Here is a 22,479-nt window from a genome sequence, read left to right as displayed (position 1 = left end):
AAACAGTAAGAGATTAGCTGTTTCATGAGGCTACTCTAGAATTACAGGACATTGGTGAACTGAGTGACAATCTGAACACAGCCTTGCCAGAAAACCCCATTTACCCCCATGTGAGATAACAGCTGACATATGAGATCAGTTCTTGAGACTGGAATCACATTCAGACTTATCAAAACAATATTTTCTTATTTTACTCCCCCACCTCTTTCAACATTCTAATTCTTTCAACTTTCTGAGTTTTCTCTCAAACCTTTAAGCATTTAATCTGTGCAGAGGATGACAACCAAGGAGCAAGTGGCAACTACAACTGAGCCCAATTTGGTTTTGATCCCCACCATTGTCATACATTTCTGAAATAACATTAACAAGCTCTTACAGCTACCATGGAACAATTGTTGTGTGTTGTTTTGCAATTCTGCTTCAAATAAAATATAAGCCATATGTGCTCCCAATCACCATTTACCTAGGACAAAATACTTAAGACAGCAGAAGAGTCTACCCACCTCCATTCCACATCTAGGTCTTCACTCATACTGGAATCATCTTCTAGGTTGTTGTTCCCATCCAACATAAAAAAGCCAGGATGTACAAAATGGCTAGCTTGGTCATTTTCTTCATCACTGCTACTTTCAATTTCTTCATGATACTGCAACCACGGAATTTCTCCATCCTCTAGAGAGGTCTGTTCCCTTTATATAAAAATGAGAAAAGCTATAGAAAATGAAATTAAAACTACATGTAAGCAAATAGTACAGAAAATATCCTTTATCTTTGCTGAGTGCTAATAGTAAATACCTGCAACCCATTTTCAACTGACAGCACAACTTTAAATAATAGTAGATAGCACAATTCAACAGCACAGCTAAAATGCAATGCTTTTATAGAACTATTTTTATATGTGACATGTATATATTTTTATCTTAAGATACAACATCAGCATCAACTGCCCCAGTGATCTGTGCTAAAATTCTAACAGAACTATACAAGTTTATCATCCTATTATTTTTATCATTTAACCCCATTCATAACACTCACCCTGGGAAATTTACTTCTGGGTTCCCCAAGTGCTGTAGCACAGCAATAACCCCAAATGCTTATTATATATATTTTTAAAAATAACCTAATATTGTTGTGCCATGCTATAAAGAGAATGAAAGACAATAATTTTATTCCAGTGGGGAATAAAGGAAGAAATACATTTTATTTCTATAGCTGCCCATCTTAGATACATAACTCTGGGTAGCCAACAGCCAGTTCACAAAAACCAACCAACCAACCAACTGCCCTGTAATAAAACAAGGATATAGGAAAAATAGGCAAAATATTTATATGATCTGAAGAGAGACCAGTGTAAACAAAGACTGCCCCTGTGGCGGAGATCCTGAAACCCTAATCCATGTACTTTTATACTGCTCCCATTACAAAGATGCCCAGCTGCAGCTAATTCCACCTCATCAGGACAGATTTCCAGGCTGCCTGGCTCCATTTTATTTATAGTTGCTACTATTCAATCAACGTGATTTTATTTATTTCTCTTAACATGGTTAAGTTTTGTATTAAAATATATCATACCAATCTTATAATTAATGGGTGTTATTGTGATTGTTATTTGCTGCCTCCCACTTAATCGTTTCTTTTTGTTTTTGAGCTGATTTATGACTATAATAAAGTATCTATTGATTTATCTAGTTAAACATAGTCCAATACATAGTCCAATACAAAAAGAAACCAAGGCACCATGTAACAAACTCATAGTATAAACCGATGTACTGCATGTTAGACTCCTCTAACATCCAGGACCTCAGTGAAACTTTAGTGAGTCTTAGAAAACAAAAGACTCATGAAAATAGGATGAAAGATATCTTAACATTATTCTTTTCCGGATATGAAAGTGGACAGATGTGGATCTCCACTATCAATATTTAAAATATTTTTTTTCTCAAATCAGAAAATAATGTACTTGTCATTAGGAGATGGGTTTTTTAATCTTTCCTAATTATCTACTAAATAACTATGGCTAATATTTGTTGAAAGTGGAATGAGATTTATGATTCTAACATGGCACAAAGGTTGCAAAAGGAACAGACAGAACAAAAATGGAGAAGTAAAGCATTGTATATGAAGTATGTATACGCCATCTCTATGGAAATTCATGAACTGAGAATGAAAGAGATTCTGAAAAAATTTTGATAAAATATAGAAAGACAAAGAAGTAAGTGGTATTGTATTATTACAGACTATCTAGATGACTGGAAGATATGTAAATCTATTCTGAAGGAAATGGCATAACTTTTAGAGATGCTGTAAATACTGTTAAGAATGTCTACTTAAATTCTAGAGCTGTCTTGATGATCACTTTGTATCTCAGAAAGAAGAAGAAACAAAGGATTATGGTGTATTCTAGGTTTTAGCTCCAAGGAACTTGGATATATGTTGGTTAGGATTACATGGCTAGAAACTCAGAAGAAAAAAAATCAGTTCAGGTGGAAGATTTTGAGAATTAGTATTTGGAAAACGCATCCACTTTAATGTGAAAAAATATAAACTAGTATGGCTGCATAATGAGCTGAAAATTTAAAAATGATACACATAGGAGATAGAAGGATGCACACAGAACCAAGGATTGAGTATGACACAACAACCTTTATATATAGTACCAGGAAGGCTCAAACACAGAATGAGCTGAATCCTGCAAGAAGTGTTAAAAACACTTTTACAGAGCAAGACAAAAGAAAAGGTGCTTATTGATATCCAGAATAAAAAGGAATAAGTAGATCTGCTGCTAGGGAAAGATTGTGAAACATCAATTTGTGATCAAAAGAAGGCTGAACTTCTCATTTTCTATTTTGCAAGGGAAAATGAGGAACGTTTTTGCTAGCTACAGTGGTGCTTAAAAATTTGTGAACCTTTTTGAATTTTCAACATTTCTGCATAAATATTGTCCTAAAACCAGATAAAGAGAACCCAATTAAACAAATGAATCAAAAACATTATACTTGTTCATTCATTTATTGAGAAAAATGAACCAAAGCTACATATTTGTATGTGGCAAATGAATTCAGGTCTTCAGAATTAGATGAATCCTAAAAGTGCTTAGGAACAGCTGTATTATTCTTTGTATTGTATTATCCTTTTAGAGAACAGGTTAGGAATCAGAACATTAGAGATGAAAAATCATCAGCCCTATCCTTGGGTTAAGGTGGGTTTAAGACACTATAAACGTTGTTAATCAAGACCAAATTCTGGAACAGACTAACTAATAAGTTTCTACATACCTAAACAAATAATTTACTGAGTACTAAGAGAAGCATGGTTTTAGGAAGAATAAATCATACCAGATTAACTTTTACCTTATTCTGCATAAAGCATGAAAAGCTTGTGGGCATATTCAACAAAATAACTGAGAATATCTTCTCTGACATCCTTATAAATACAATAGCAAAATATGATTCAAAATTTGCTCAAAAAATATTTATCCGGTAGGTTCATATTAATGACTCTTCCTCAAACTGTAAGTTAATGGAATTCCATAAAGTTCTATGTTCTTCAGCATTTTTATAAATGAGCTAGAGGTGGTTGAAGATGGAATATTTATCAAATTAGGAGACATAAGAAACTAGGAGGGATCACTAATACTACTGAAGAGAAAATTAAGATTCAGAAATGTCTTAATATACTAAAGCAGGCATAAAACTTATTTGCATTAAATTAGCTTGATATTTGCATATTCTTAGGAAAGTTCTAGATCTCATTCTTCTACAATAGGACACTGTGAGCTTGTCTTAGCCAGAAATGTGATGCTTAAATAATTCTATTCTTGATGAGAATGGTAAACTTCTAAACTAAACTACAGTTTAATTTAATTAACTCCAGTTGGACTCTTCCTTACTTATCTGAACGGCAGCTGACATTATACCATATTAACAATATCAGATGATTTACAAGAGATTTTGGAGGTAAAAATACAAAAGGAATATTTTAAAGTGCATAAGTTATTTAAAAACTGTCAGTGCCATGCCTTCAAAATACGTAACTCTTATCTAAGTCATCTGTAAGAGTCACAATTTATTATACTTAGTCATGTTACATGAAAGAATATCATTAAAATGCAAGTGAAACAATTTCCTTTTGAACTCTAATGTGTAGGTGGACAAAATTAGTCTTAACAATATTTTGGTTCATTTTTCAAAAAAGAGTTTAGTATTTTCGAATGAATCACTTAATAGCTCACTTCTTATTTTCAACTGGCCATTTGTATTGCTCAAACAGTATACCAAAGTATATAGGTAAGATTTTTATAATCTTTACTAATAATCTCTCCAGCACTGTGTAATTCTTGTGCACATCAGATAACGTTCTTAATATGTTAAGAATCTAAGCAACAATAGTTACAGAAGCCTGTACATTCCTCCCCAGAAGTCCATTACTTCCAACTGCTCTGCTAAAATGATCCTAGAATTTTGTAAGTGCTTGAAAATACTTGTTATTGCATTTATTTTCATTTGTTTATATTAATGATAAACTATTTGAGAGACTCCTGAAAGATGCAATAAATACATTTATCAAGCAATAATGCTAACTATTCTTAAGTAGCTGGGCAAAGTTGAATTTCACCTGAAAATAAAATTTTAATAAAATATTTAATATAAATGTTTTGCTATTTGGTACTGTAGATGTTAAAATATTCAGCAGAATGGGAGGGGAGACTAAGAAGCTTTAATCAATTTGATGATTTCATTTTGATAAATCTGCAGATCTTTCCCTATTTTTGTATCAGAATATGTAATATAACATCTGATGAAATTACATAATCTGTAATATTGTTCTAAATGTGACTTGACCTTTGCCCTATGGCCAAATATTGTTTCAGCAAGATAGTAACATTAAAAGTAAGATAGTATTTATAATTTTCAACTCTTTTTAGAATTTAGCACTTTGGTCTTTTAAACTTTTTATTTCTCTGGTAGGAAGTATACAATCAAACCTAGATAAGCAAAGACCAGCTGACTGTAATGCAATTTCCCCTAAAAAGGTTAATAACATATACATGCTTATTATCTGTGTTCCCGTGAGGAAATCTCCATATTGGCACCCTTATTAGCATCATCATTAAGATTTCTTTCCCTTTAAGATCGAACAAATTGACTTTAGTGACACCGTGTTAAATAAGGAGTAAACTTACTCCTACACATCATTATGTACACCAGTTTTAGTTACCAGCAGTCTAACTGCCCTTTTTGCCAACAGCCCTTACTGTCCTAATCGCATCAGTTCACTTTGCAGCTAGGTAAAAGCCTAATCATAGTCTATTTATAGTGGAAAGTAAGTCAATCTGCAGATATCATACACAGGTAGTCCTTGTTTAGTGACCACAATTGGGATCAACTGGGTCACTAAGTGACACAGCTGCTAAGTGGAAAATCATGTGACTGCGACTGTGCTTACAATTTTACTTCAGCTTTTCTTTGCTTTACAGTGTCAGAAGAATACGACACCAAACAGCTAGGTGAGCCCAAACAGGGAAGTTTCTGAAACTCATGAGGAAACCAGGTAAAATGGCAAATCTTATAGCCCTTTTTCTTGACTCCTTGCCCTTTGGAATGCTCAACCTGACACTGGGATAATTAGCAAACAGGGAATTAATGTTTGTATTTACATTCATTGGGAAGGAAGGGATTACGAGAGAGTAAGCAGGCACACAATGGGGAATACATATCAAAAGGAATGCTCTAGCACCCACTGTCTGCCTAGGTGCTCAGGGCTCTGAGCCCTGACCAATTTAGGAGGCAAACAAAAGCTGAAGGTGTGAAACTGATTCAAGTCTTGTCAGTTGTAGGCAGCAGCTGCAAGCAGGCTAATTAAGGTCATAGAGCTGAGCTTGTTAACTTGCCAGCTAGCACTTTTTAGGAGAAGCTGCACTGCAGAGAAAAGCAGCTCAGGAAGAGATTGCTTATTTAGGCAATCTTTCCACTCTGCGAGGGGGAGAAAAAGAAAAAAAATGGTCAGGCACAGGATGTGTCTTATCTGTAATGGCGAACATGTGACAGAGAGACACTGTGAAAGTTGTAAATGCAGGAATTGGTTGCAAAATTACTTTTTTATCATTGTCGTAACTTTGAATGGTCGCTGCCTGAGATAGTCACTAAACAAGGTCTACCTGTAGTAAGACTGTGATATTCCAGAAGGCATATGGAGTAATTCGAATTCCCTTTGTTTTACCCAAAAAAGAGTGCTGTTTTCTCCTTATTTTCTAAAGTGCTTAAATGCTTTAAGAATACTGAGCTGCTTGCTATTACCATGACATACCAAGAAAAGTACCATTTCTTATTGTCCCTAGCATGCTGCTGGCCTTTTTTACAGTGAATACACACTTTTTCAACACCTTCACTGAACTATTTACCATTAGTCCAGTATCTCTTTCCTCATCAGTCACTGCTAGCTCTGATCCCATTAGTTTGTATGAGCAGTTATGATTTTGTCACCAATGTGCATCACTTTATACTTGCTCACATTGAATGACATGTACCATTTTGACACCCAATTCCCTAAAGTACAGAGATCCCTGTGGAGCTCTTTGCAATCCCTTATTGCTTTTACCACACTGAATAATTTAGTGTTATCAGCAAACTTAGCTATTCTACTAGACATGCTTGATTCCAGATCATTTATAAGTATGTTAAAAAGCACCAGTCCTAAGGCAGAACCCTGGGGGACCCCACTAGTTACATTCCTCCATTGTGAGAAATGTCCATTTACTCCTACTTTTTGTTTTTTATTCTTTAGCCAGTTGCTTATCCAGAGAGGATTTGCCATTTTATTCAATGGTTGTTAAGCTTAATGAGAAGTCTTTGATGAGGGACTTTATCTAAGGCTTTATGAAAATCTAAGTAGACAATGTCTAATGACTCACCCTTCCACATTAACACCCTCAAAAAAACTCTGATCAATTAATTAGACAGGGCTTTCCCTTAGCAAAGCCATGTTGGGTATTCTTGAACAAGCCCTGTGAGTGCTTCTTAAAAATTCGAGTTATGTTAGTCATCTTCCAGTCCTCCACTACAAAGGGCAAGTATAAAGACAGGTTGCATATTTTAGTTAGGAGGTCTATAATTTCAGCTTTAAACTCCTTAATAACCCTTGGGTGGATGCCATTAAGGCCTTGTCATTGGCTGATGTTCAGTTTGTCAGTAAGGCCTAGCACCACTTCTGTTATCACCACTATATGGCTCAGTTCATCTGATTCCTTTCCTGAGAACGGAAGATTGGGTGCAAGGATCTTCCCCAACTTTTTTCCTGTGAAGATGCAGGCAAAGTGCAGCTTCACTTTCTAAATGATGTGGTTTGTACCATATTCCCTTTTTTCATTTGGCCTTGTTGAAAAATTATATGACTACATTATCCTTTCTGCTTTCTATTACCTCCCCTTTAAAAGAGACATAATTTTCAACTGCTTTCCTAAGCAATGATTGTTTCTGGACCAGATGCTCCTCAGCTCCTGTCGGGTCTTCCGCTGCACTCAGTTTAACAGCTACTCTGCCATCACTATAATTTTAAGTGTCAGCAGTTTGGTCCCATTTTAGTTCAGTGGGGCCCTTCCCTCCTCTACAGGTCCAGCTTTCCCCCAAAATACTCTCCAATGCCTAATAAATAGGAAGTCTTCCTGCTGGTACCAATGTCTCATCCATACATTAAGATATTTCAACTCAGCCTGACTACTTGGTCCTGTGGGTAGAAGAGACAGCATTCAGAGAAAGCTATTTAGGAGGTCCTACTTTGAGTTTCCAGATGAGCAACCTAAATTTGGCTTCTAGGACCTCCTGAACACATTTAAGGATGTTACTGGTGCCCATGTGCAGCATGACAGCTGCCTTCTCCCCAGCACTCTCTAGCAGCCTATCTAGATGGTATGTGACTTCTACACCCTTTGTACCAGGCAGGCAAGTCATCATGCAGACAGCATGCCCACCAGATATCCTGCTGTGTACATTCCCAGTGATCAAGTCATTGACCACCAGAAGCTCCACTCCCCCAGGAAGAGAATCCTCAGCGTGAGAGAAAACTTCTTCAGCCCCTAAGGAATGGGTCCCTTCTAAGGGAGAACTTCCTATTCCTCAGACTGACATTCTCCTTTGTCAGCCCCACCAGGAAATCAACTCCAAAGGAAGGACTATGGCGGCAGGACGAGCGATGTGAGAGTTCGAGAATATTCTCATCTACAACGCAGGACAAAGGTGGCTTTGCGGAGTCGGAGAGACAGGCAAACCACGGAGGCAGCGCTGGAAGAAGAGCTCTGCCGACGAAGAGCTTCAGCGGCTTTGGAGAGGCAGGCGAAAGCTTTAACTTTCTTCTTGTCACTTTCACTTTCGCCGTAAAAGAGCAGCCGGGAAGCCAGGAAGCAAGAACTGTAGAGCCTGCGTGAGTAGCCTAGCTTTCTAGGCAATTCTGCTGCCCCCTTCACTTCGATGAAAGGATCAATAATTACTGACTAAATAAAGAAAAAAGAAGAAACGTCCTAAGCAGGGGGAAAAAAAAACTTTACGATTGGGGGGAAAAATCTTTATTATAAGTCCTTGCTGCGATAAGGGGAAAACTGATTTATTTAATTAATTCATCACGCCATATTGTAATATACTATAAAAGGTAAAGGTTTCCCTTGACGTAAAGTCCAGTCGTGTCCGACTCTAGGGGGCGGTGCTCATCTCCATTTCTAAGCCTTGGAGCCGGCGTTGTCCCTAAGGACCCGTCCGTGGTCATGTGGCCGGCATGACTCACGGAACGCCGTTACCTTCCCGCCGAAGCGGTACCAATTAATCTACTCACATTTGCATGTTTTCGAACTGCTTGGTGTGCAGGAGCTGGGACGAGCAACGGGAGCTCACCCCGCCGCGCGGTTTCGAACCGCCGACCTTCCGATTGGCAGCTCAGCGGTTTAACCCGCAGCGCCACCGCGTCCCTGTAATATACTATAGCTTTATATAAATACTTAAGCATATTTTGTACTGCATAAGTAGAAATAGATATTGTATATTGTAACATATAAACAAATAGTGTATTAGGATTAATAGTTAAGATAAGCTAAAAAATTAAGAAGGATATTTACAAAACAAAATAAATACAAGAAGACAGATTAGGAGAGGCTCAGAAGCAGGGGAAGGTGAATGGTTGAAAGCCATGTTTGAAGACTTTACACAGAAAACAATTCAAAACATCACTCAAAATTTAACTCATTTATTGGAAGAGAAAATTGATGGCTTTGAGAAAATATTAATAAATTAGAGACAATGGACAAAATAATAAAAGCAGATATCCAAGAAGTAAGAGAAAGAGTGGAGAAATTAGAATGGGAAAAGGACACTGAATTAGACAGTTTAACTGTGTTAGAGTTAAAAGAAAAAGAATACTGTATTAGGCTTAGAGGAGTACCAGAAGAAAAAAGAGCCAGAAATTAGAGAAATAGTGATTCAAATGCTTGCCAATTTAATTGACTGGGATGAAGAAAAATTAGAAGAAAATATAGAAAAAATATATAGAGTTAACTCGAAATATGCAAAGGTTCATAGGAAACCAAGAGACATAATAAATGAATTTGCAAGAAAGAGGACAAAAGAATTGATAATACAGGCCTCTTATGGTAAAAAAATTAACATTGAAGGAGAGGAAATCATGATACTGAAGGACATACCACTGAAAATACTTAAAAAGAGAAGAGAATACTTTTTTCTTACTGATGTCTTAAAAAGAAATAAAATTCCCTTCAGATGGGAAATTCTGGAGGGAGTTAATGTTATATTTAAACAACGAAGATACAAATTGAATACTATCTCAAAAGTGCAGGAATTTCTTAAAAAACATAAGAAAGATCTGGAGAGAGATGCAGAGGGGAGTGACAGATTTAAAAGTAAAGAAAGTAAAGGGAAGTGTCTAGATTCTGAAGACCCCAGTGTAGAAGAATTAGCTTCTAGCTCTAAAGAGTTTACAATACTTCTCTCAAATGAATGAACTAAAATGCCTCTCCTGGAACATAAATGGAGTCAACTCCCCAGTTAAAAGGAAAAAAGTTTTTCATTATTTATATAAATTGAAACAAGATATTATGTCTTCAGGAAACGCACATTGCTAAAAAAGATGATAAATATTTGATAAACGAGAAATTAGGAAATGAATTTATAGCAGCAAGTGAAAAACAAACAAATGGAATTGTAATATATGCAAAGTCTCATTTAAACTCTAAATTGATAAGTGCTGACAAAAATGGAAGATATATAGTAATAGAAGTGGAACTGCCAGGCCTTAAAGTATTAGTGGTTGGAGTATATGCCCCGAATGATAATCAGAAAAAAAAATATCAAAATTTACTTACTGTTCTTTCTGAACTATCCTATAATTATTGGATTATGATGGGAGATTGGAATGGGGTTACTTTACCTATCATTGATAGAAAGTCTGAACAACAAATTAAAAAAATCAAGGAAAATTACCTCAGTCTTTTTTTGACATGACCGAAAATTTGGCTATTGTAGATGCCTGGAGACATAAAAATGGCTTGGCCAGAGATTATACCTTCTACTCAGATAGTTCTCCAGGGTTGATATGATATGGCTATCTAAAAATCTGGCAAATAAAATCTCTGATGTAACAACCCTCCCCAGATCCTTCTCAGACCATAACCCGATTCAATTGAGCATAAAACTCCACCCAAAAAATTATAGGTGGAGATTAAATGAAACTTTGCTGAGAAATAAAGAATTTGTAGAAGATTGCAAAAAGAAACTAAAGGAATTCTTTGAATGGAATCTAAATAAAGAAGTAAGTATTGGTACTGTGTGGGATACTAGTAAGGCCTATATGAGAGGGTTCTTTATGTATCAAAATAGGTGTTTGAAAAGGAAAGCACAACAAAAAACTCAAATAATTTTAGATCAAATTAAGTTAAAAGAAAAAGAGCTCCAATTAAAGCCATCTGATGAGGAAATAAATCGCCAAATAAAAATTTTGCAACAACAATTAAAAATACTTACAACAGATGAAATTGAAAGGAAACTGAGATATATCAAACAAAGACACTTCGAACATGCTAATAAAGCGGGTAAATGGTTGGCATATAAATTAAGAAAAGATAAGGGAAAAAAAACCATTACCAAAATTCAAGAAAATGGGGAAGAATTAGTTGACAATGAAAAAATTAAGAAGGCATTTTATAACTTTTTTACAAATTTATATAAGAAACAAGAAATATCAATTGACAAAATTGAAAACTATTTGCTAAAACACAATTTAAAGAAACTAACTAAAGATCAAAAAGCAACAATTAACAACCCCATTACAACACAGTTAATTATAGATGCTATTAGAAAACTGAAAACAGGCAAAGCCCCAGGACCAGATGGTTTTTCTGCAGGATACTATAAATATTTCCAAGATCAAATACTACCACCATTTAAGGATTTATTGAATATGATTGTATCAGGAAACCCAATACCTCAATCTTGGTCTGAGGCGAATATTATATTAATTCCGAAAGAGAAACAGGATCCGACACTATGTAGAAATTATAGGCCTATTTCGCTATTGAATAATGACTACAAAATATTTACATTAATTCTAACTGAAAGATTAAAAATTGTATTACAAGAAATAATTGATCATGACCAAAGTGGATTCCTACCCCGAAGACACATAAAAGATAACATAAGGACTATCATAAGTATAATAGAGTATGCCCAAATTCATAATGAAAAACAGATTATGCTACTCTTTTTAGACGCAGAAAATGCCTTTGACAATTTAAACTGGAATTTTATGCTTAAAACCTTGGAATTTATGGATTTTGGCGACACATTTATAAAGGCAGTCAAAGCAATCTATACATTCCAAAAAGCCAAAATTGTGATAAACGAAGATACAACACAAGAATGCGTAATAGAAAAAGGTACCAGGCAGGGTTGTCCATTCTCCCCCTTACTATTCATATTGGTTTTGGAAGTCTTAACAGAGAATATTAGAAAGGAAAATCAGATTGAGGGAATAAAGGTAAAACAAGGAATATATAAATTAAGAGCCTTTGCAGATGATTTAGTTATTACCTTACAAAATCCACTAACATCTCTTGACTACTTATTAAAAACGCTACAAGAATATGGAGAATTAGCTGGTTTCAAAATAAATAAACAACAAACAAAAATGATAAACTTAAATACGTCACAAAATATTCAGAATATAGTAGAAAATAAATCAGGATTCTCTAGTGTTAAAAAAGTCAGATATTTAGGGATAGAGATTACAGCTAAAACTAATTATCTATACCAAAACAACTATGCAAAAATATGGAAGGAAATTCAACAAGACTTAGGGAAGTGGGAAAAACTAAATTTATCACTTATGGGGCGAATCTCTGTAATCAAAATGAATATCTTGCCAAGGATGTTATTTTTATTTCAAAATATTCCAATATTATTAACTGACAAAACTTTTAAATTATGGCAAAAAGACCTATCAAAGTTCATTTGGCAAAGGAAAAGACCAAGGATTAGACTTAAATTAATGCAGGATGCTAAAGAATGAGGAGGCTGGGGTCTTCCAGATTTTAAATTATATTATGAAGCATGTGGATTATTATGGGTAAAAGAGTGGAATACTTCACAAAATTATAGATTATTAAACCTAGAAAGCCACAACCTGAAATTTGGTTGGCATGGATTCCTATGGTATAACAAATTGAAAGTAAATAAAGTATTTAATAATCATTGTATTAGAAAGTCCCTTCTTAGAATTTGGGAAAAATATAAATCTACTCTAACACCCACTCTACCATTATGGATTTCCCTGCAAGAAGCGTATAGTAGGAGAGAAAAAACAGGAATTTGCAAATGGCTAAGATATTTGGACCTAATAAAATTTGAAGGGGCTATATATAAAATGAAAAGAAGAGATGAATTGGAAAATAAAGGACATCCATGCCAATGGTTTTTGTATTTTCAATTAAAGGAACAATTTAAAATTGATGCCCAAAGTTACAAATTCACAAAAGATTTAACCTGGTGGGATAATTTAGTTTATGCCGACAATGACCACATGATTTCCAAAATATGTAAAATGTTATTACAAATAAGAATGGCAAATGTACAAATTAAACATGATTAAATGGGAGAGAAATCTTGGACATCACATTGACTATGATGTTTGGGAAAGAATGTGGACCAAAGGGCTGAAATTTACTTTAAATTATAATTTAAAAGAAAATTTTTACAAAATGATGTACATGTGGTACATTACTCCAGACAAAATATCCAAAATGTTTCGGAATACTTCAAATGTCTGCTGGAAGTGTAAAAAAGAAACAGGAACATTTTATCATATGTGGTGGACTTGTAAGAAGGCAAAAAACTTTTGGACATCTATACACAATATAATTTGTAAAATGTTGACTAAAGAAATTAATAGAACACCGGAACTCTATTTATTGGGCATCATGGACAAGGATTTGGAACATGAACATGGAAAACTTTTACGATATTTGATCACCGCAGCTAGAATTATGTATGCATCGAAGTGGAAGGAAGAACTGACCCCCTCAATGGAAGAATGGACATTTAAATCCCTGGATCTGGCGCAGATGGCAAAACTTACGGACCAGCTAAATGATAAAAATGTGGAAGATTTTCAAAATGACTGGACCCCCTTCTTCAACTATGTAGAATCGACCCCAAAATTAACGTAAATGTATAAAACATATGAATATAATACAAGATGTAAATATTATGTATTTGACTTATATAATCTCAATAGAACTGTAGAATTATTGTAACCAAATTAGTGAATTGTGAAAAGAAATTATTTAGTTAAGGTATAAAATTGTATTACTTAGGGAGTTGGAAATCCATTTCCTTTCTTTTAAACCTCTTCTTCTCTTTCTTCTTTCTCCTTTCCTTTTTTCTTTCTCTTGTTTTTGCATTTTATGTTCATTGTTGATTTGTCATTTTATGTTTGTATTATTTGTGTAAATAATTTAATAAAGACTATTTAAAAAATAAAAATAAAAAAAGGAAATCAACTCCAAAGGAAGGCTAAAACTACTTTTATAAAAAATGCCTTTAATAACAGAATCTTGCAATTTTGATTGTGTTTTACCTCCTCCCCCTTCTTATACTCTTGTGAATTAGGGAGATATTTAAGTCACTTCTGCATATTTTCTGTCTATTGTGGATTTAAGGTATGTTTTTCCCCTCATTGCTTTGATAACAGAACCTGCATATCTCTGTCAAAGCCATCTTCCTTACTCTCTCTATCCTTCCCCTGGACCCTCATTGTCTGTAACAGCCAAGAAGCTGTTATCCTGCAAGTGGGACTCTGCTATCATGTCCCTGAGGGCCCCATCCATCAGCCTCTCTGCCTTTCCTACTATCCATGATTTCTGTCTAGCAGTCAGTCATACATGACACACTCAGTTCAGTATACTACATATGTTCTACACCCATACTGGATGGCTACCTTCATAACTATTTTAGAAGTTATATATTTATTTAATCTACATTTAGCCTAATTGTTTAAATATATTTTGGAGATTCTATTTCTTCTATTTCTTTTTAGGTTTTTTTTAGTTTGAATTTTAGCCCCTCCTCCCTCTCAAGGGCTCTCTGAATTCCACCCCTGGTTGCTAGGGACAGTAAGTCCAGTAGCTAGCTCAAGTCAGAAAAATATTCAGAAACCTTACCAAACACAGAGGTAATCTCCCCCAATAACCTCACTTAATTCCTTGACCCATACTCTTCACCTGTCCTTTTTATGACCAATTTCCATCCAACTTTCCTGTTTAACACTCTCCGTTTCTCCTTTGCTCTGAGCAACACTGTATGTGTGTTAAATGTAGTAAAATGTAGTGGTACATAATATATGAACATATGTGTATGTTCTACTGTATATTGTCTATGAACTATATAGTGCATACAGTATACCATAGATTTTTCTAAAAAAATAAACCTTATTAGAATGACATACCGTGCTTGGAAACCAAACTCATTATGTTCCTCTTCCACACCACTGCTATCACTCTGCTCTTCAGGTTCCTGTTCCTCTTTGCCTGGAAGAGTCTCCCAGCTCTCATCACTGGAGGACTGATCTTTCACAGTCACAGAAAAATAAGAGGGCAGGGATGCAGACCATTCACCATCACTGCATTCTGAGCTGCAATTTAAGAGAGTCCAGTTGCACTTAAAATATTGATAGAGTTAATATTTGCCATGATTCAACCAAGCTAAGGGTATTAAATATAATGGGAAAGATCTAAGCACATGTTCAGTTCCCTCCTTGGATCTGAACATGCTCAAGTTTGGATGACTTTCTGCCCATAAAAGCAGGAGATAATTTCCTACTAAAATCATACTACAAAAAAGAAATCCCTTACAGGTTCTCCCAGGAGAGGCCAAATAGAAAGCTGCTACTTCTCTCTTCCTGAAATCCTAATCTTGCATTCTATTGAAGAAATAAAAGCTTTGCAATCTGATGGGAGTGTTCTGAGAAAGAAGCACCAAGAAAATTAGGATCTATTTTATCAAAAATCCCCTCTCAGGTACTAGACTTTAGATCCTTCAGCATCATCAGACTATAACTGGCATAATGCAAAGGAAAAAGGATACTTTTTGCTCAATTCTGATATGAAAATGTGTATTTATATAGGACTGGCAATAAACTTCTTCTAAACTTCTAATAAAAAAGACATGTTGAAAACATGATTAAACAAACAATTCCATGGACATTCATATATTGCTTTATTTTTCTTCTTACAAAAACCTGACTTTTAAACAAATTCAATTGTATAGACAAACTTTAACTTAATTGGCTTTACATTTATTTAAGCCCTGTATTAAAAACTGATTGTAAGAAAGCTAAGCTTTCTTCCTGACCAAGGGGCAATGCACAGATATGGGTAACTTTATCTTCAGCCATATATTCATGACCACTTTGTTAAAAACAAACAAACAAAGGAACTATATGTTACAACTAAATCAGCATTTTGAAATTGCATTTTATTGTGTTGTTCCAACAGCACAGAAGAAATATTTGATTAATATTTCATCTGGTTTTTATTCCTACCTGCAGCTAAAATGTGCTGATAACATTACAGAAGTTCAATTAAAAGACAACCCTGCTCCCAGAGTCACATGCAAGTGAGATGGGCAGCTATATAAATTCAACAAACTAACACACAAATAACAAATGAACAGGCAGTTGGTAGCTTGCTAGAACAGAAGTTGCTAAACATAATTTTGCTTCTTTAAACATAAAGATCATCAACCATCTCTTGCTACTAGGAGCTAGACACAGAATGTTTTTTTTTAATAGAAGCTCCTGAATATTTTAAAGCTTTTATTTTTAAATATAAATTATGGCCTTTGTACTATTTTTCATTTATCCCTCACCCTCAACCTTCAATAAGCCCCAGTTCCTGAATTATTTGCAAACAGGGCACAACTGTAAAATTCCAACACTTTCTAATTACATTTAAAATCCAAAGCTTTTTCCTAATGATGCTGCACAGCAATGCCTGTAAGTACCTAGGGAATGATTAAGAGCAAATTTGGAATGCTGCCAGTTTACAGAAGTATTATGGACACTTCTATTATTTTCTGTTTTTCTTTATTTTTAAATAACTTGTATCACACAGTAGATTCAACATACAAAATAAATGAGGGATATAAATCTAATAAAATAATAATATGAATAGAAAAATAACTTTGCTCTTTGTGAAAGGGTTTTTGTTTTAAATTTTTTTTGGAAATTTCATTTTCATTCAAATCTAGGCTATAGTATTTTACTATAAATACTCTTACCATCCTAAAATTATGAAACTAAAGGCTTCTCATTCATTTAAATACTAAAATAGTAGAGGCAACTTCAAAGTGTTGTTTGTTTGTTTTCCAAATTCACTATCTCCTTTCTTTAGGTATATAGAAAAAAATCAAAATCGGTTTGAGAGCCATCTTAGGCTTCCAAAATTTTCTTTGTTCTCTTTATCTGAAGATACGTTTCATCTCCAAAACAAGTAAGTTAAAAACTCTATCTGAACACAGTGGATACTTCCTAACCCGCAAGGAAAGTGAGGCAACCACCAGGGAGAAAGGTTGGAGTAATGTAATCTCAGATTAATGTCTCTTTCTTTGGAAGCCAGGTTCAAGGTACAAGGGAAGCTAAAATTTCTCAGCTCTTCTTCAACACAGATTTAAAGACAGATTGGAGGAGGAACTTTTCGGCAGTTACGTTTTTGAAAAACAAGTAAATACATTCAAATATTCAGGAGGAATATTTTAAGTCCTGAAGTATTCCATCCACCTGACAAATCTTCCTAATTTATTAGGAAATATAATAATCCTTTAACAGTGATTATTTAAAAAGAACCTTCCCTACAACTGAACTTTCAGAAGCAGTTTTGGAAGACTGGACACTTTTGTACAATCTTAGGCTTTAATCAAACCTGTATCCTTCTAAGAAGTCCATTAACACTGCATCTCCACAGTTCAAAAAGAACAGAAAACAATGGAAAAACTTGAAGCATATAACCAATTAAATGCAGGGGTGGTAGTTGTTTACCTTGTACCTTGCTCTGGAGGGTTTCCCAACCCTCTAGAGCAAATTTTGAAGGTCTGAGGATTAAGAGGAAAACTCTCTGTGATTGTATGAGATCAGATATCACTCACGTGTTTAATGATCTCTGATACTTTCCCCTTCTTCATTGCTCTATATTTTTTTAACTTCAGACAGACACATTACTGCACATGGGCAACTTTCTTCCAGATGCCAATAATGCCTTATAAAATTGTTAAATATTCTTAGGATATTCAGACATTAACTCTGAAGGAAAAATTAAGTATACTTATGCTATTTCATTGTTAATGTTGGATTCAGAGATCACTGAGCAGAACTCTTACATAACAGGGGTCTTCCTAACTTGTCCCCTCCCCCAAGCAAAAATCACGTCAAAAGACTGATGGATAGGCTATAATCTTAAAAACTAGTCACATTGGCTTAGAGAGGGACACACGATTATAGGGAGTTTGGTGGACTTGGGCACATTTGAGTGATTTTCTATTCTAGTAAGATGATTTGGGATCCAAGCAATGTTGTTATAGAAGTCAGCAAAATACTCTTCTTAGTAGAAGGAACTTATTTCCAAAAATAAAAGTAATGCAAACCACATTTTTGTACAGTTTCTCAAAACATTTATTTGCTTATTTATTGAGAGACAGAGAAAATTAGCTGAATCCATTTAGCTGAAACTAAACGGATTGTGTTATTTAAATGCACAGTGGCTGATCCACCTACCTTTAAGTACAACACACAGTTAGAAGAAATACTAAAGATCACAGTCCATATGAAAAGGAATTATAGCGCTGCAATATGGAGGATTTAGGAATTTTTTGGTCAGTTTTATTATGCATATTAACTGAGGTTATTTAAATATCTGGAAGATTTAAAATTAAACTTTGTAAACAATCTCTTACCTGTCATCTTCATCTTTGTTGGAACTAGACAAATTTCTACCACAGTCTTCAAATTCTTCCCAAAAAGCACTATCATCTATTTTGCTTTTGTCTTGAAGAGTTGTATTTTGCTTCCTTGGTTCATTTTTTACTTTCTTTTGAGCCAATTCATACTCTTTGGGATCAAAAACCGTATTAGATTTTTTTTCTTTACTGTGCTTTGTGATAACTTCAGCACTGCATTCCTGGACATCCACATTCTCATTCCACATTTTAGTACTTCTCTTTTCTTCCTCTTCATTCATTACAGACGGTTTTTTATCAATCTGGCTAATAGGATTCTGTTTTCTAACTTTGGGTCGTACTACCAACTCAGCTGAGTTCTCTTGGTCCACTTTCATGCTTGTAGTACTCAGTGCATCACAAATTCCTACATGTGTCCTAACTGTAGGTTCAGCTATACTGCTGATTTGCTGTTCCAATTCATAAGAAGAAACAAGGTTATTTTTTGCTAAAGGTTCTTCATTAGATGTTTTCAAAAGTGACTTATTTTGGTGAACAGTATCTGATTCTATGCTAGAAAGTCTTCTGAAAGGCACTAGTCTAAGATCTTCAAAACTTTTACTTATGGTATTATGACTGAAACTAGGCAGATGTGACTGCAGATCACTGAAGGAGTCCATATCTTTTTCTAACTTGGAAAGCATATTGTCCAGTGTTTCTTGAAATAGTTCTGTTTCTTCTTTAGCTAATGATACAACATTCTGGTAACCATCTTCCTCTCCATCACTGCTGTCTGGTTCATAAGAGTCAATATTTACAAAGGCAATTCCACTCTGGCCATGAAGATTATTGTGCTCTTCAGAACCAGACTCCACACTGCCATTAGAACTCTCATTGTTGGCAAGGATTTGGCTATCACATAAATTGTAGCATGATGGAGAAAATATAGAAGTATCTGTGTTGATTGCTTGGCTAGATTCCGCTTCACAAAGAGGTTCTTCTAATCCAACATTTGGTAATAATGACGCATCTGCCAATGGAGAACATACTTGGACCCGTGGACTGGAACCTTTATATAGAATTATAAAAAAAAGATATATTGGAAGGATAGGGCCAGTTATTGGATTATTTAGTAAAACAGACATGATAAAATCAGTATTTAATTATGTTGAATCTATCTACAGCTTTTTTTTAATTAAAACAGCGAAGTGGTATAGACTCAAGTATCAATCAAAGCGAGTATTTGTAGCTCAGGGTTGAACTGTGGAGTCCTTGGTGATCTCTGAGCCTTGTTGTTTTCTTGCAGACGTTTCATTACCAGACTAGGCAACATCTTCAGTGCTGAAGATGTTGCCTAGTCTGGCAATGAAACGTCTTCAAGAAAACAACAAGGCTCAGAGAGCACCAAGGACTCCACAGACTCAAGTATAAATTGCCAGAACATAAACGAATTATATAAGCCATTTAGAAAATGTGGTTAGGAACACTAGGTACCACAATGAGTAAGATATTTCTCTAATAGTTCCTAGAATAATTAAAATACAAGCAGGTTTAGCAAAAACAATACACAGAAATTTGATACATATAACACTATTCAACATAGGGAGAACCAATTTAATGATTTTGAAAGGCATTAAAAATTTAATGATTTTGAAAGGCAAATTAACAGAAACTACTGGATACACCAATTAAAGCAAACCTGAAAATAATAATGAACTTGAAATTACAAGTATAGTAGATAATAATTTTAACTATGGATACCTCAAACATATTTACATTTCATGTGATCTTTGAATGTGTAACAAAAGAAAAAGGCCACTGATGACCTAGTTTTATCATCTACCTTTATATACTGTAAGTCAGCCTGACTTAAAAATAAATAATGCAAACCTGGGGCCAGGGATAACCTTTTGATTACAACATAATGACCACATCTTATTCTAGTAAGATTCAGAAATATTGTAGAGGTAAAAATGATCAAGATGATATATCAAAATTATGTGAAGTTCACAACTGCCTAGCCTTTTGTGCAATGTTCTGCCCATAGTAGAAAAAGCTTTCTCCAAAAGAAAAAAAATAATTTGTAATTATGTGACACACACACAATAAGTTTTCTTTCGGAACATTGTCTAGTTCTAATCCTTCACATTCTTCACTGTGTTGGTTTGAGTATCTTTCTTGATTCATCAGTGAAGGTCTAAAACTGACATAGGCATGTCTTCTTCCATATCTTCTCCCTGTAATAGTTTGATAGCCTCCTGCTGGTTTTGGCCATGTGGGTTTTCCAGCTTCCTGACCCATCACTGCAAGAGAGGCGGGGGGGGGGGATGGAGGAAAAGATAATTCTAAATATAATATAACACAAGTTTTAATTAAAAGTTTTAATACTAAAAATATGTGGTATAACTTAATATAAATGCTAACAAAAGAATATCAATACTGCTATCAAAAACTGAATCAAAGTGCATCATTTTTATGCTATGAAAACTCTTAAAATTATTTAATAAGATCTAATCAAATTCAAGTCTGAAGATTAACATCACATATGCAGTGACATCAGAGCATAAGGAAAAGAATCAATTCGAACAATTTTTTTTCAAAGATTCTAGAAGGGTAATACAGGATCCATGTATATCATAATACTGGTGAATTCCCTTGGCACAATGTAAAGGATTTCTAATTTTTAATATTTTAACGTACACTTTTGAAGTATGCTTTTTTAATTTGGGGGAGCTGAAAAGCGGAGTAAGAACTGCCAAACAAATCACTCTTTAAATTCTAATTAGTCCTCTAGGTACTGAGCATTCTGCCATTAGAGAAAGAAGAGGGTAACTCAGCTAGAAGCTGGTACTTTTGTCTTCCAGCTGTAGCCAAATTAGACTTTATTTTAAAAGGGGGTGGGGGTGGGGAAGCAAAGAAAATGTATGTGCGCGTGTGTGTGTTGTGTGCGTGCTTCTTTATAAGTCTGGGGACGATGGAAAGTAAAAAGAAGAGACCTGGAAGTTGGGGATGTAACAAGAAAGGGCAGATATACAAGAGTTCCAAACTGAACAGGGTAAGTGCATTATTTTATATAAGCAAAACTGTAAACATACCCATACTAGACAGATATTAAGCACAAATTTAGTTTATTTACATACTTGGTTTATATCTACCTCAATTAGCAAATGCCCTAGAACTGGTTTGCATTATCATAAGAACATTGTCATAATTATACTAACTTAAAAGTAGCAACAACAACAAAACCAACCATTTTTAAGAGGCACCTTCAACTGTGTTTTTTTGCTAACAGTGTCCCATGGTCAAAACAATAAGGACTTGTTATTTAGTTGCATGTTAAGCAATATTTTCAATATTGTTAAAAAACTGAGTTCAGGTAACGTCCATTTTGTACACAACTTACTATTTTCTGATATTGTACAGTGACCTACACAAATGTTTCACAGCATACTGTATATTAAATAAAATCTTATCTTACAAATCATCTCACTTAATCCAGAAAACAAAATATTTAATAAAAATTCTGCTCACATTCCTCAAAATGTTCAATTATCTTTTAGGAGGAAAAAAATCCCTAATTTCTCCAAATTTTCCATATTTATATTTTTGGGATAGTGGAGAACCACCAGACAAAATGATAAAAAATTGAGTTAAAAAAACTGTTTTGTATCCTGAAGCTCAGCAACTGTCTTTGTGTTATATTTGGAACCTTATTTCATTTGTTTGTTAGATTTATAGACCATTTTTCCTTCATGATCCCATGGGCAGCCTACATGGTATTTCCATTAATTTTTTAGGAATAATCTTGTAAGATGTGTTGGCCTAGGAGATAATATTTTTCAAGTCATCAGTGAACCTTTATAACTAGGTATGAATCTGGCCTTCCCTAGTCCTAATTTAGTGCCCAAATCACTATGCCACAATGATTCTTGGGCCAGTTACTTAACTTTTAGCTTCATTACACTGCCCTTCTTGAAACTGGTATTTTGCAAGTCACCATTCC

General features: G+C 34.6%; 1 protein-coding gene across 10 annotated transcripts in view; it reads right to left on the bottom strand.

Moving 5' to 3' along the window:
* The window catches only part of PJA2 (praja ring finger ubiquitin ligase 2), a 64,964-nt gene that overhangs the window by 31,169 nt on the left and 11,316 nt on the right, over positions 1–22,479 (bottom strand). For 6 of the 10 annotated variants that reach the window (XM_063295354.1, XM_063295351.1, XM_063295349.1 and 3 more), the window contains 4 exons: positions 20,579–20,779; positions 18,495–19,545; positions 14,995–15,180; positions 504–689 (listed from right to left, as the gene is read on the bottom strand). In XM_063295354.1, the coding sequence (XP_063151424.1) occupies positions 504–689; positions 14,995–15,180; positions 18,495–19,545; positions 20,579–20,777 (1,622 nt within the window). In that variant the 5' untranslated portion in view covers positions 20,778–20,779. Of the gene's footprint in view, positions 1–503; positions 690–14,994; positions 15,181–18,494; positions 19,546–20,578; positions 20,780–22,479 lie in introns of those variants that run through there. The other 4 variants (XM_063295357.1, XM_063295355.1, XM_063295356.1 and 1 more) reach the window with 2 other exon arrangements.

The sequence above is a fragment of the Candoia aspera genome, chromosome 2, assembly GCF_035149785.1.
Source record: "Candoia aspera isolate rCanAsp1 chromosome 2, rCanAsp1.hap2, whole genome shotgun sequence".
NCBI lineage: Eukaryota > Metazoa > Chordata > Lepidosauria > Squamata > Boidae > Candoia > Candoia aspera.
This window is presented reverse-complemented; position numbering and strand designations above follow the sequence as displayed.